Here is a 16403-nt window from a genome sequence, read left to right on the forward strand (position 1 = left end):
AGGAGAGCCAGAATAATATGTTTTTAGAAATATGTTATATTAAACTATTTAAAGCCTTTTTGTATGATTTGGTTCTTGCAGTTGATTAAAAAAAAACAATAGTACACTTTCATTCTAATTAACGAACACCAAATGAAGAATAAACCTAATGAGGAACGGAGGTTAGACTATTTTGCTTCCTGCTGAACGTACATTTACTTTGACATGCAAATGCAAAAAATGTGTATCATAGAGTTGCAGAGAAAATGTGTGACAAACCAGTTGTCCTCAAATGGGAGAACATCAACACATCAATACGTCAATTTATTTGACAGGAATTAGTGATATTAATGAGGATGGGCTAGTTAAAAGGTCGAGTCATCATTACACAGTAATAAAACTGTGGATTAGGATTTTACAATTAATTTCTCACACACAGAATGTTTGTTCAGCTCAAGGTAAATATTGTGTACTCACTGATGGAGAGGAGCTGCGGTTCCTGGTGCATGTCTTTGAGGCAGTCACACATCTGTGATTCAGCTTTCACTGTTTTACACACACACACACACACACACACACACACACACACACACACACACACACACGTGCACGCACACGCACACACACTTCTCTCCCTCACCCCCCTCTCTCTCCTCAACAGTTTTTCCGTCTTCCTCTCCATCTCGTCTCCCACTATAAGTTCTACGCTCACACTTGATATTTTATGCGATGTCACTTTGTTGGAATAAAAGTTTATCAAAAGACTCATTTTTGACAAAGTGACTGACTATTAACCCCTGGTGGTGGGTTTTGTTCATGATACTCTTCTTTTGTTCTGATTTTGGACAGTATGTGTGTGCGGTGTCTTTTATCATAAATAAAAGTAGACGCAGGCAAATAAATTTAAAGCCTTCACGTCAGATTGAAGAGCACACACAAACCTCAGAATTAAAAATAAAGTGCAAACAGAGCTGAATAATCCTTTTTTTTCTCGTAAATTAAAGATGTCCCAGCCTAAATAACTGAAGGCCTACACTTCAATTAGAAAAACATTAACATCTTCAGAAAGCATAAATAAAAAGTGGCTCTTTCAGGGGGAAAATGCTAACAGAATTTTATTCATGGGAGAAGGGGGCGTGAGAATGGCCTGCCAGTCATTTAAATCTTGGTTGGAATGGACTCAGTGCCATTCTCATGCAGACAAGCAGCTGTTGAGGTGAGCCTGTGTAGCTGAGCCTGGAACAGTACATACTTGGATTCTGGATTAGCAGGAGGAGCTCCTGCCTAAGGCAGAAGCTGTTGAACCTTTTAGTGAAGTTTAGCCGCTGAATTACTCTTGGCCTTGGAGCTTTAAATCGATCTCACTGAGATGTGATGTCTTCTTCTCCTTTCGGCTTCTCCCTTCAGGGGTCGCCACAGCGAATCAGTGTCCTCCATCTGACCCTGTCTTCTGCATCCTCTTCTCTCACACCAACTACCTTCATGTCCTCTTTCACTACATCCATAAACCTCCTCTTTGGTCTTCCTCTAGGCCTCCTGCCTGGCAATTCAAAACTCAGCATCCTTCTACCAATACATTCACTATCTCTCCTCTGGACATGTCCAAACCATCTCAGTCTGGCCTCTCTGACTTTATCTCCAAAACCTCTTAACATTTGCTGTAAACAGCAAGTGTAACGGTTATGTTTGAGGTTATGTTTGCTGACTGGACCATCTTATAGTTAAGCCTTATTTAAGTTTTTTTTATACAAAAAGTTCATAATATGACCCAGGAATAACATGATTGGATTTGCGATCATTTTCAATGGATTTGCTGATGGTTAGCTGAACAGGAGGATTCAAAATTTTAAAATAAGTACTTTGTCTTTTTGTTTTCTTGAAACACGTATTCACCATGATATAGTTGGTAGTGTGTTGAAAATACAAAACTCATAAAAATATCAAAATAGCTAAAATCTTTCTATTTTGGCTCTGAGCAATAAATGAACGTCAGTGACTTCCGACAGGTTTTCCCAGACTACCAAACATGTTGTATTGTGTAAGATGAGACATTTAGTTTACTAACTTTCCCTTAATTTGCTATTTTCTGACTTATTTTTCTTTAATCAGGTTTCATTTTGTAGAGAAATAAATGAACAAACGTCTCGTGTAACTCATGACACAGTTCATCGGATCAGAAGTTGTCTATAGCTGTCCTCTGCTGTACATACAGTATGTGTCACCCTACTCCAAATGCTTGAATTGATACTTGAATTGATGTTTTTTTAAGGTCGCCATTCAATTATTCAACTTGATCTTTTTTTTCCCCCTTTTACAACAGATGGCTATGCCAGTTTTAGATTGGTCAATCTAGAATATAATTTCACTTAACAACTATTCAACTAAACAGGCAGATAGGGGTGTGTGATGTGATGATATTAAACCATGAAGGATTTAATCATGTTTATGATCTACCAAAACAGAAATACTGTGAAATCATTGATAGGTTACAACCTGCAGGTGTGTGAGGTGCAGTGAGGTCAAACACTAAAATAAATCAACATGGTTAGAACGATAAAATGAGATATAATCTGTGATGTTTCTCCTCAAACTGATACTCTCAATGCATAATTCAGCCAGAGACATTTTACAGATGCAATTATAAATGTGATAAATACTTGTGATAACACTGATTAGAAATAAAAATTTAAAAAATGTTGGGATTGTTTGCAGTTCCTCCAGTTTTACTGAATGTCCTTATTTGTGAACCGTAGAGTTATTACAGTCATTTCAGGATAAACTTCTTAATGCTGTTGTGGTAGCTGTTGTTACATTATACAATTTCTAATTTGTCTTTCATTCTTGCAGCTTACATCATGCGCTGCAGGACACTGGATGGTCGGACAATGTTTGAGAAGAGTAAGCTCAAAAAAGTCTTTATAAACAAATGAGGGTCGCAATGCTGTAAATACTGAGACTTTTTTTTAATGATCCTGTTCAAAAATCCTGCTCAAAAACTTCCATGTTAACTTGAAAGACTTGTTCGATGTTGTGTAACTGTTAGACACTGTTACTGTTTTTAAAACACAGTTTTGCTAAAAAAAAAATGCGCATGCACAGATTTTATGTTAGAATATATTTTGCTTTCTTTAAAAACTCTTTGAATTTGGTGTTATTATGCAATTTCCTCCGGGATTAATAAAGTATCTATCTGTCTGTCTGTCCGTCTTTCCGTCTATCCATCTATCTATTGTTATTAATGTTATTACAGCTACTTGAAATACTATAAATAATCAGTCATTTTACTTGAAAACTAAGTACTACTGTGTTGAATTTGAATAAAGTTGCAAATTCAGATTTTATTCATCACTAAATGTCTGCTTATATTATTATTATTATTATTATTATTATTATTATTATTATTATTATTATTATTATTATTATTATTATTAAGTGCCACAGGGGTGGATGCGTGTGTGTGGGCATGAGAGGGAGGGTGAGTGTCTCACCTATTGCTCCATAGTAGCTCCAGTATTGCTCATTTTTCTTCCAAAGGAGAAAGAAGGAGCCATGAAAAACAGTCACTTGAGATTAGCAGGGTGTCTCCCTTAAGTCTCATGTATAACTCACTCTAAATAGTCTGCCTCGCCTATTTCTCCTAGTGAAATTTAGGAGAAACATATGAGAAACATTTAGAAGAAATGGAAACTAAAATGAGACTGAGGTGAAAATTTCAAATTTGTCTCCTAAACATCCGTGTGATTTAATAACACTCGTTCTTAGATTTCCTTCATCTTTATTATCTGCTACATCAGTCACTCAGAGCGGATTCCACACACACACACACACACACACACACACACACACACACACACACACACACACACACACACACACACACACACACACACACACACACACACACACACACACACACACACACACACACACACACCTTTCCCTCACCCCCCCAGGTCTGATAAGCGCAGGTGAGAAACTTCACTAGGTCAATCACTTGGGGAAGGCCATTGCATCGTACGATCATCACGTGATCATCACATGATCATGAGATCGTAGCTCAAACAAGGGTCAAACACTCCATAAGAAGTCCACACCCTACACCCCCTCCGGGAAAAACCCATTGCGTCATACCATCAGCATGTGATCAGCACATGATCACAGCATGATCACCACATGACTGACAGAGGGAGGGATATTCACCGGAAGAGGCAGGGCTGATATTTTTTCTGTATTTCTTTGACGATTAAATTGATGTGACGTCATCCAAAAAGGCGGGATATACACAGGAACAGGCAGGACATTCACCAGAAAGGGGGCGGAAGTAATAATGCAGACGCCTACCACTACTTTGCAGTCACTGATCTCCTTCAGATTACACCATCTACAAAAAATGTAGTCTACCTGTGTGCTCCTACCTCCACTCTTATATGTTACTGCCTCTTCTGGAAGAAAGTATTCACTACAGCCATTTCCATCCTTTTTGCAAAGTCAACGACCATCTGTCCTTCTGCGTTCCTCTCCTGTCTCCCTGATCACATTAGCTGTAGTTGTCCATTCATCTGAAAGTCCTCCTTGCCACCCAGAGCCTGTCTTAACTCCTTCCTAAAAGTCATGCAACACTCTTCCTTTTTCAGCTTCCACCATTTCGTCTTCTGCTCTGCCTTTGCCCTCTTCATCTTCCTCACCACCAGAGTCATCCTACACACCACCATCCTACGCTGTTTGGCTACACTCTCGCCTACCACTACTTTGCAGTCACTGATCTCCTTCAGATTACACCATCTACAAAGGATGTAGTCTACCTGTGTGCTCCTACCACCACTCTTATACAGTAGGTCACCCTATGTTTCTGCCTCTTCTGGAAGAAAGTATTCACTACAGTCATTTCCATCCTTTTTGCAAAGTCAACTACCATCTGTCCTTCTGCGTTCCTCTCCTGGATACCAAACCTGCCCATCACCTCCTCATCACCTCTGTTTCCTGCACTAATATGTCCATTGAAGTCTGCTCCAATGACAACTCTCTCACTTCTAGGCATGCTCTGTATCACTTCATCAAAGTCCAACCAGAATTTCTCCTTCTCCTCCAGCTCACATCCTACCTGTGGAGCATACCCACTAACAACATTCAACATCACACCTTCTATTTCTAGCTTCAGACTCATCACTCTATCTGACACTCTTTTTACCTCCAGGACATTCCTAACAAACTCCTCCTTCAAGATAACTCCTACTCCATTTCTCTTCCCATCTACACCATGATAGAACAACTTGAACCCTGCTCCTAAACTTGTAGCCTTTCTACCTTTCCACCTGGTCTCCTGGACACACAGTATGTCTACCTTCCTCCTCTGCATCATGTCAACCAACTCTCTACCTTTTCCTGTCATAGTTCCAACATTCAACGTCCCTACTCTCAGTCCTATCCTCTTGGTGTTCCTCTTCTCTCTCTTCCTACAAAAACACTTTTCTCCTCTCCTTTTTCAACCAACAGTAGTCCAATTTCCACCGGCAACCTGTAGGTGAACAGCACCAATGAAGGTCATTGTTAACCCGGGCCTCGTCCGATACGGTATGGAAGTCATAGGTTTGATTCGCTTGTTTGATTTGGCAAAAGTTTTACATCGGATGCCCTTCCTGACACAACCCTCAGTATTAATCCGGGCTTGGGACTGGTACAGTAAGACATTGGCTCTTGTGGCTATGTTACTGAGATGTACTGAGTTGTGACGTAATGTCCATCAAAAAGGGAGCCGTATTCATCCTGTATTCATCTTGCAAAAAAGAGTAAACACTGTGTTGCTCTCTGACTCTTGCCTTGCTAAAATGCTGCTATTTCTTTTCAAATAGACAAGTACCGCTCCAGTGCATTGCCTTTACTCAGACCAGAAACGCTTCAGTGCATTGCCTTTACTCAGACCAGAACCACTCCAGTGCATTGCCTTTACTCAGACCAGAACCGCTCCAGTGCATTGCCTTTACTCAGACCAGAACCGCTCCAGTGCGCTGCCTTTACTCAGCCACCTCACGCTGTTGTGCAGTATATTTCTGATTTTCAATAATGTTTCAACAACAGTGTTTAAGCATTTCTTCACAACTGTCCCATCACCAAAAGATGTTTTATGTTTCCCCAAAATCCACAATGTCTTAAGTGAACATTCGTTCTTCGGTTATTTTGCCCTCAGCTCAGACTTCAGGGGCTAACTTTGCTCAAAAGCTCTGTGCTTTCTTTCGTAGTGGCGCTTCACGTTATTAATCAAATAACTAGTGCTAAATGTTCAGACCATAGGAAGTAAAATGGTTTTGAACTGACTGACGGAAAAAATGAATAAATAAATAAATAAATAATGAATAAATAATGAAGAGATTTAAATACATGCTATTGATTATTTTCCTGGCTGCATAAGCATTTAGTTTTAATCATACAATAAACTTTTCTATCACTCTGTCTCACTAAATTTCCACACACTTGAACTCATCTAATTTGACACACACACACACACACACACACACACACACACACACACACACACACACACACACACACAACAATTCGAATTTATGGAAGTTTTCACACTGGGGTATGGGGTGATCAGGATGTAGGCAGGTTTTGTTGGAAGGGTTAAACCTGATACGATCCGACTGGACCAGAAGACACTACATGTCCTCATGCATATTCCTAATCTGAATTATTTAAATTTGGCCAAGATTGAATTTGCTCTTCTTCAGCTGCGACTGATGTAAGGCCCATGTAGTACCTGCAGTCAGGTAGGCGGAGAGAGCCCAGATATGTTTTAGACTTGATGTCTGTGTTAGACTTGACCTCAATAACAAGAATAAAGAAGCTTTGAAAAGACTCAGCGGTTTTCCTCATTAACCTCCCTTTGTTTGGACCTATGCTGTCCTCACTCTCTGTAACAGTCAGCACCTTCCAGGTGCGCTGACGGAACAGGTAAAAACAATCTGATTGGCTGAACTGTTCTTCCGTATTAACTGGAGAAGCACTGCCTGCCATTACAGCCGCGACCATCAGAAACATCAGACCATCAGAAAATCTACTCTCGTGAATTTATCAGAGTGGTCACAGGTCCGAACAGAACCACCACTCGGTCCGGATCGGGACCCCCCCCCCCGCACTAAACCGTCTCACCTGGTGAATGAAGCGCCATTCTGTCAAGCGTGATATTTCCACGTGTTGCCTACCGAGTCCAGAGTGTCGGAGAACCGAAACTAAGCGGACATCACGACCTGCGGTTGTCTCTGCTGTCGGGGATCCACACCGATGATGTGGTGTGTGTTGTGGTTCGTCTTTCTGCTGGCTGTGGGTGAAACCCCGGACGGACCTGTCAGCGGTGAGTGTGTGTAAAGATCATTACAAGTGGCTTCGCGTACTAACAGGACAGCTCAGTAGTAGCCGGGTACCTCTGAATGACGACACTGCCGAGGCGCCCCTGAGCAAGACGCCCCCCCACAAGCTGCTCATTTGGGACGCACCGCGAAGTCACTCTGTGACCCCTGTACTAATCGCATGATAACAGGCCCAGAGTGTGTGTGTGTGTGTGTGTGTGTGTGTGTGTGTGTGTGTGTGTGTGTGTGTGTGTGTGTGTGTGTGTGTGTGTTGTGAACAGTCTCACATGCCGTCATGAAAGTTAAAAAAATGGAAAAAATTAAATTAAATAGTTATATTTAGAATAGAGTATAACTTTATTTATCCCTTAAGGAGGTTCCGTCATGGAAATAAATTATCCAGTGATAATAATCACCAATTTAGATTTTTTTTTTTTCAAAATCGCTGAATTTTCACAGCCTGTACAGGCTGTGAAAACCACAGCTTTCCCTTGCCTTCACTTACCAACCTGTAAGAGAGGCAAAGGAAGGCTGTAAAAATCACAGCCTGTACAGTAAGGGAGGCAGAGTGCCATTAATGTACAACCTGAGGTGAGGCTGTGGGGAGGAGAGAAAGTGTCACGATCGGGGGAAAACATGACTATCGATTCGTCAGGAAAAAAAATGTATATGTTTTAATCAAAAGTAGCGTTTGAACATAGCTATATTTTCATAAATAAGTTATTTCACCATTAAAAGCCCCTTTTCAGTGTTGTTTTTGTTTTTTACAAAAGAAAACCTGTTGAGATATTTGATGTGTCACAAAAGTAAAAAACAGCAATGTCAGAGTCACTTTCCTGCGGAGTCAGCTTTTGTTCGTATTTTTTGCTCAAAATTTCTTTTCTTTTTTTGATGAAACGAATGAAAGTTCAACTGTTGGTAGGAAAATGATGGAAAAGGCAAGTCAGAGACTGCAACATTCCGCGAAACCCCTGATTTCAACATTTTACCCTGACCTACACATTATTGTGGCTCTGGCTTCCTAATATTGTTGCTTTGTGTTTAGTGATTATATCTCATCAGGTTTCAGTGATGTGTGCGTAAAAAGGTATAAGGTTCCTCACGGATAATGTGTCCCAGGAACTACATGCGATTAACGAATTCTGCGATAGAGTGATGAACTATTTATCTTATTATTTATGGTAATTTAATTGTTTAAGAACCCTCCCCACACTTTACTCAGACCAGAACCGCTCCAGTGCATTGCCTTAAACCTTCTATCTGTATTACCTTTTCCCACACTCTGATTAAATTTTTAAAGCATTTTTGTGTCTCACGGAAGTCCGAGACTCACAGAACGTAGCGCACTTCCGGATGCCATCAGCCAATAGAATGCGCGTACGGTATCATGTGATTGCCTTCCAAAAATCCGCGATGAGTACAAAAGTTACCTGGCCTGGTTTTCTCAAGGTCAAGCTAATCATCCTATTTTCATCCCCTTTGCCGCCTGAGTAACGTACTTTTTGTTACGTCTTTCTATCAGCAACGGTTGTGAAGATGTTTGAAGGACGGATGGACGAGCACACAAACACTGACAATGATAATACATCACCGTTTCGCGGGATGTAAAAAACGCGATCGCCAAATGTACCCGTGTGCAACTCGACCACAGCAGGCTGTTGGCAGATGAAGAAACTTTTCATGAGGACAGACTATTAGCTGCTTTTTTAAAAATTCTTGACACAATCTTTGTCTTTCAGGACATGTCACCAAAGTCTCCGTCAAAGAAGACCAGGATGCCTTTCTGCCCTGTTACCCCAGCACCAAGGAAAACCTTGAAAGAAAGGTGTTTGACTGGATAAACAAGAACCCAAGGAAAGAAGTGTTCTTGTACGATAGAGGCCATCATTACAATAACGGCCGGGATGGTCAGGATGCCCAGTTTAAAGGACGAGTGGAACATTTTGAAACGATGCTCCTTCACGGAAATGCATCTATTTTAATAAAGAAGGTGCAGCTGAAGGATGCAGGAAACTATACGTGCATCATTCCACACCCATCACATGAGGAGCACTACGTACAGCTGATCGTCGGTGAGTACTTCTGTTCGATAGATAAATAGATCAATGAGTGAATGACGTGAGTCTGACGTGGTGTCTGAGGTTTTTTTTAGGCACTAACCGACCTTTGTGGTGATGATGCACACCTTCTTAGCACACACTGCACTCCCAGACCCAATCCCAACGCTTCCAGCACAAACGTGACCCAACATTGGTTCCTACATCATTTAGTTCCCACAGGAGGATGACCCCGTCTGTAATGAATATGAACCAACAGCAGGGGGTGACAGTTTTCTGACAGGTAGTCTATCGTCTCCATTGTTGCTCTAACTTTCACTCTGTTTGTTTAGAGGGATAGTTGGAGGCGAGGGGATTGGGGTAAAAGAACTTGGATTGGACCACAGAAGCAGCGAATGCATGGACTTTGTTTCTGAGTGTTGATACGGTTAAATCAGGCACCAGTGTAGTATTAAAATACCACCATCACTACCACTATTACCACCATCACTACCACCATCACTACCACCACTTGTCCTCCTGCACGTCTTCTTGAACCTTTAACAATATTAACCAGCTGACAACAAGTTAACTACTATTGAACATGTATAAAAGTTTTGACTTTCAAACTTGTTTGTCTTAGCCTCTCATTCCTGGACAATCCGGGCGTGGCCTTGATTCCGGTTGAGGTTCCACACTGGGTTTGTCTTCAGATTGAACGAATCAGTAGGCCGTCTTTGGTGCTGCCTGATCCGTTATTAAACCCTGTCTGCCTTTTTAAAGTGTCCCCCATGAACCATGAGGAAGTTCACGCACTCGTTTGTCTTTCAGAGCCGTTGCTGAAGGACCGATCAACAGGAATTCCAGGTTATGATTTTAATCATACATTTCATTCATTAATTTATTTAAATGTTTGCAATAAAATCAGACACTTGACATCAATAAGTTTCCACATGAAGACGAGACTTAAACATCACCAGACATGTTATCTCTACTGAATGGACTTCCTGGATGTCCATTTATATCCATTCTCGTTCCGGTTTCAGGATCATGTCCAAAGCCATCCATTCCAGTTCCGATGGAGATGAAGATCCCGATGAAGCTGGAGTGCAAGGTTCACTGCGCTTCAGAGAAACCACGTCTCCAGTGGCAGGACGGTGCTGGAGAAGTTCTTCATGCTGACGCACCCAACGTTACGGAAAGAGAGGGAGGCTATGACGTCACCCTCCAGCTGACAGTCAACAGAACAGGCGTCTATAGTTGTGTAGCCATACAGGACGGGTTCAACCATCGGACGGAACCTTCTACGATTGTCGTCTTGATCAGTGGTGAGACTCAATCATCAGTACCCGATACTTATTCCTGAGAAGTTTAGAGACCCGTAGAAACAAGAAGTAAAAGTAAATGGCAGGATAAAGTAGAACCTCGAAATACGAGTTATTTGAGATACAAGTCGTCGCTCTGCTGTCATTTTTGTTGGACATAAGATTGAAAATCTGAGGTACGAGTCGTGCTTCAGGACACCACCGCTAGTTAGCAGATGGATACAACATAAGTGAGACCAGATCTCGCTCTTTACCATGAGTTGGCAGATGGATACAACATCAGTGAGACCGGATCTCGTTCTTTACCAAATGTTGGTGGATGGATATTTTAGAATCTCCCTCTTGTCTCAGAGAAAATTCCTACATGCTAAAAATGAATAGAATTCACCTAAAAGTTCAAACAATGTTTATTGTAAAGTGGTCAGAGTTGAATACAGAATATGAAATCTCGGGTTCTAGCTCAGGTCACACTGTCACGATCACGTAGCGGGAGCCTCGAACAATAGAACAATTTGCTTTTATAGTTGTCACTGAATGGAATAATAAATATCCATCTAACTCCATATTGGGCGTCTTCCAAACTAACTATACAATTGGCTAAGTAGATGCGTGCCATACGACCTTTGTCAAAGTATAAAAGTGGGTGCCCCCCCTGGAATGCAGGTCTCACCCTGGAGGGCTGGAGAATACATCTGCATCCTTTTTTTGCTGCTACAACCATGCATGCAGTGCTAAGAATGCTATAGAGCAATTCATATAAAACACAATCTACCAAGCTTGAGTGTTATTTTATTACATGAGCACACATGAACCTTCAATTCCCCCTTTTCACCTCTGAACTATAGAGGTCAACATAGTATATTAAGAATAATCCCTCACTTATCCACACTACAAGATGCACGACTTCACCTCATTGCGGATTTTTTAGTTGGTAGAAAGACCGGATCTCGTTCTTTACCACGCAGCGCACTTCCGTGTATTAAATAAACACTTTTTTTTAATACAAAAGATTTTTAAACAGTCTATCAGAGCCTGGGAAAAGTAATACAGATAGAAGGTGGTTTAATGTCAGTCTGTGGAGGGTTCATAAACATTTAAATTACCGTAAATAATCAAATAAATAGCTGGTCGCTATATCTTGGAATTTTGGTTTTTACTGGTTGTTCTGGAAAGCCTTAACCGCGAGTAACGGGGGATTACTGTATTAAGACACCACCAATACCACCATCAGTACCAGCATCTCTACCACCATCAGTACCATCACTACCACCACAAATACCACCATTACTACCACTGTCAAGACCATCACTACCACCACCAATACAACCATTACTACCACTGTCAAGACCATCACTACCACCGAGACCACCATCACGACCACCACTACCACCATCACTACCATCATGACCACCATCATTACCACCATCACTAACATCACGACCACCATCACTACCACTATTACCACCATCACTACCGTCACTACTACCATCACTACCACCACTACCACTATCACTACTACCATCACTACCGCCATCACTACCACAGGTTGTCCACCTTCATGTCTTCTTGAACCAGATTAACCATCTTATAACTGGTTGTACTATTGAACATGTGTAATTGTGTGTGACCTGAATTGGTATCTTTCTATTTTTCCAACCTGGCTACAGGACACAGATAGGTTACCCAGACTCTCAAACTTGTCTGTCTTAGCCTCCCATTCCTGGACAATCCAGGCGTGGCCTTGGTTCTTGCTGAGGTTCCACACTGGGTTTATCTTCAGATTGATTGGATCAGTAGGGCGTCTTTGATGGTGGTACCATCAGTACCACCATCAGTACCCCCATCACTACCACCACTTGTCTTCCTGCAAGTCTTCTTGAACCTTTAACCCAATTAACCAGCTGACAACAAGTTAACTGTAGTATTGAACATGTATACAAGTTTTGACTTTCAAACTTGTTTGTCTTAGCCTACCATTTCTGGACAATCCGGGCGTGGCCTTGGTTCTGGCTGAGGTTCCACAGTGGGTTTGTCTTCAGATTGAACGGATCAGTAGGCCGTCTTTGGTGCTGTCTGATCCATTATAAAACCCTGTCTGCCTTTTTAAAGTGTTGCCCATGAACCATGAGGAAGTTCACGCACTCGTTTGTCTTTCAGAGCCGTCGCTGAAGGACCGATCAACAAAAGTCCCAGGTAATGATTTCAATTATACTTTTAATTTATTGATTTATTTAAATGTTAGCAATAAAATCATACATTTGACATCAATATGTTTCTACACAAAGACGAGACTTGAACCTCACCAAACACGTTATCTCTACTGAATGGACTTCCCGAATGTCCATTTATGTTCGTCCTCGTTCCAGTTTCAGGATCATGTCCAAAGCCATCCATTCCAGTTCCGATGGAGATGAAGATCCCGATGAAGCTGGAGTGCAAGGTTCACTGCGCTTCAGAGAAACCACATCTCCAGTGGCAGGACGGCGCTGGAGAAGTTCTTCATGCTGACGCACCCAACGTTACGGAAAGAGAGGGAGGCTATGACGTCACCCTCCAGCTGACAGTCAACAGAACAGGCGTCTATAGTTGTGTAGCCATACAGGACGGGTTCAACCATCGGACGGAACCTTCTACGATTGTCATCTTGATCAGCGGTGAGACTCAATCATCAGTACCCAATCTTTAGTCGTGAGATGTTTAGAGACCCGTAGAAACAAGAAGTAAAAATAAAAGGCAGGATAAAGTAGAACCTCGAGATACGAGTTATTTGAGATACAAGTCGTCGCTCTGCGCTCATTTTCATTTCATATGCATTTCCTTTCATTCATTATCATTGTTTATGTAATTTATATATAATTATACACAGGTAAAGTCTGCATATCTGTTGGCTGGATTAAAATTGTGTTCCCATGACGACCTGAAGTGTGTGTGACGTGTTTCAGGTCCACCAGATCAGAATGTAATTGCCACAATATATGGAGGGCTCATCACTGGAAGTTCGTTGGTCATTATTTTTCTGGTGGTTTCCAGATGCTTCACCATCACACGTATCAGAGGTCAGTTTACTCTGTGTCACATTGATACGAGTTAACCGTTAGTTCCCGCCTTCTGATTGGAAAGTATTGGTTCTTGTTCCTCATAGGGTGGCGGGAGTGGTGGTGCTCATACCATTGGCCGGGTTTTTGCAACTCCCAGGAGTCCAGCAGACCTGGTCCAGTCGTCCAGGAGGAGATCAAGATGATCCCCATTGATATGGATCCAGAACTTTCTGAGTGAGGAAGGTGATGGTGATAACTCGTGACGCTAACATCTGATTGAAACCAAACAACAGTTTGATTATTTTGATTTCTGATGTTCGTATTGAACTTCATGTCACGTGTTTGTTAAAAGTTTAGTTTTAGTTAAGTTGAAGTTTAATATTGGCTTTCTTGAACATACTCATAACCTGTTTACGCAGTCAAAGTTGCTAAAATTTCATGATATTGTACAATATAATACATCAATAGTTTTATATAAAGCACTCTACAAATTATTACTACCAAACGATTTTTATAACTCCAGTCGGGGCTCATAACTCGAGAGGTTTTGGATAATTTTCATTGCCGAGAGCTCAAACCACGTGTAAAAACGTTTTTGTGTGTCTGTGTGCGGAGTGAAACTCTGGAACAATCTGGACTCACAACTCAAGCAATGCCAAAGTACTCATAAATTCAAACTGTTATATAAACATCATGTCTGGTCAAAATATAGAGATGAGGATCTTTAACTCAAACTGTTCTGTTTTTTCTAAAGTGCTCAGTTTTTCTTTACCATCGTTGGTATTTGTTAATTACTGTTGTTGGTATATTGTACATTACCATTGTTGGTCTATCGTGCCTTCCTTACATTGTTGTGTGGAATTGCTATTGCAATATGATAATTACCGTTGCCCATGGTGATGCCATCATGATGCAATTATTGCGTGGTTGTCCTTGAATGAAGTAGCAGTGAAGCTCAGTGTGTTGATCTCTGAATCAGGAACTGGGATGGGATTACATACATTTTCTTCTTCCCACTCCCTTCCAGGCAGAATTGTATTGTTGAGTCATGGTCTTTGCTTATTTATTTGCTTGTGTTTGCTTGTATTTGATTTTGTTTGTTGTTGTTTTTTTGTTTGTTTGTTTTTTGTTTTTTCCTTGCCTTGCCTCAGTGGCAGACTGCTGACACCAAGCTCCTCCACAGAGAGACTCAGGACCTCCTTTGTGCCCCGTGCCATCAGGGGGTACAACCATTCTCTTGGAAGGAGGGGGGTCGAAGCTGAAGCTGCAGGGTCATCTAGGTCGGCCGAGAGGGGATAGACTAGGGGGGCCTGGGATACACTGGGGATGTCATGTGGGATACTTTTTGGGGGTCCTTAGTGTTGGTCTACAGTTTGGTTCATCCACTTCTTCTTATATCTTCTCATGCTCCTTCTATGTCTTATGCTTCTTTCAGGTTCTTATGCGTCCTTTTTGTTATATTTTCTGTTGTTGTAATTATGTTATGTAATTGTTATTTATGTAACGTCTTTTGTCTATGACTCAATGCTATGTGTATTTATTTGTATCTTTTTTGTGAGCAGAGGTTACTCTGAATTTCCTTTGGGATTATTAAAGTATCTATCTAAATGTGAGCACAACTCGACCGTCCTGGTTCCTAAAGCTGTAACGTGTGTTAATACTGAAAAATAAAATGAGAACTTTTACTGTGAACATTTGTTTTTTGTAAATGTTTTTAGTTTTTGCCATCAAGGTTTGATGAGTCAAGGGTTTGAACGTAGAAGCATCCTGGAGTCCGGGAGGGTTTGGATCTAGACTCACTGTTTGATGGTTGACTAGAAATCACCAAAATCACACAGGAAGACAGGAAATGGTCAATCCTCAATATTTGAAATTCATGTGAGAATTTGTGCTGAAATTAAGATTGAGTCACTGCTGAGTCATGAAAACGTTTAATATTGATTATTAATCCACAACACCGGTTTATTTAAACCTGTCACACAAACAGGTCACACTGTAAAAACTTTATCTACATGGAATACTGGATCAGTAGGTGTGATAATTTGAGCGCAGATTCAGATCAAAATCAGATCTAATCTTGGGGCGGTAACCTTCATGGTGTGGCGAGGAGGGGTGGAGTTACCTTAGCCCCGGCCTCCCGCCGTCCCAACAGAAAGATCAAATTACACCAATCAGAGCGCGAACTTTCACTTTGAGAGAAAGGACAATCTCAGTCAGAAATATTTTGTGTATGAAGAGGTGCGGCCTTGCAGAGCTCTTTTGCGTGTTCATTGATCGAGGAAGGAAATACCAGTCAAGGGAAAACCAAGTCAAAATTTATTATGAAAGCTTTCAGGCAGTTACACGGTGATCACAGCGTCAAGCAAGTATCAGTAAGTGCAAAGAATAAAATATACTTCTTTTGTACAGTGGTACCTCTACTTACGAAATTAATTGGTTCCGGAATAAATTTCGTTAGTAGAAAATTACTTAAGTAGAGATGCGTTTTTCATGCAAATGCCCTAATTCGTTCCAAGCCCCGAAAAATTCTGACATAAATGTTTTATTAAGCATAAAAATGCATCAAAACATGTAACAAATACACGTTACGATTAGATTATTGCACAATAAATGAGAGCTGCGCATAACTTAAAAAACAAATAATAAAGAATAATAATGACAGTCATTTACCTTTTAACT

The 16403-nt window shown here is 41.1% G+C and overlaps 1 protein-coding gene across 2 annotated transcripts; it reads left to right on the plus strand.

The window, feature by feature from the left end:
* Positions 1 to 7032: 7032 nt before the first annotated feature.
* Positions 7033 to 15395, plus strand: LOC137609993 (butyrophilin-like protein 2). 2 transcript variants are annotated; one of them, XM_068337380.1, is made up of 9 exons: positions 7033 to 7330; positions 9065 to 9397; positions 10193 to 10228; positions 10408 to 10689; positions 12844 to 12879; positions 13053 to 13340; positions 13629 to 13742; positions 13829 to 13967; positions 14876 to 15395. In XM_068337380.1, the coding sequence occupies exons 1-8, from the start codon at positions 7261 to 7263 to the stop codon at positions 13960 to 13962; spliced, it is 1293 nt and encodes a 430-aa protein (XP_068193481.1). In that variant the 5' UTR covers positions 7033 to 7260; the 3' UTR covers positions 13963 to 13967; positions 14876 to 15395. The 2 variants fall into 2 exon arrangements, with proteins under 2 accessions (XP_068193481.1, XP_068193480.1); XM_068337379.1 differs by having other exon boundaries at positions 13829 to 15395.
* The last annotated feature ends 1008 nt before the right edge of the window (positions 15396 to 16403 follow it).

Source organism: Antennarius striatus, chromosome 16 (genome assembly GCF_040054535.1).
Source record: "Antennarius striatus isolate MH-2024 chromosome 16, ASM4005453v1, whole genome shotgun sequence".
Lineage (NCBI taxonomy): Eukaryota > Metazoa > Chordata > Actinopteri > Lophiiformes > Antennariidae > Antennarius > Antennarius striatus.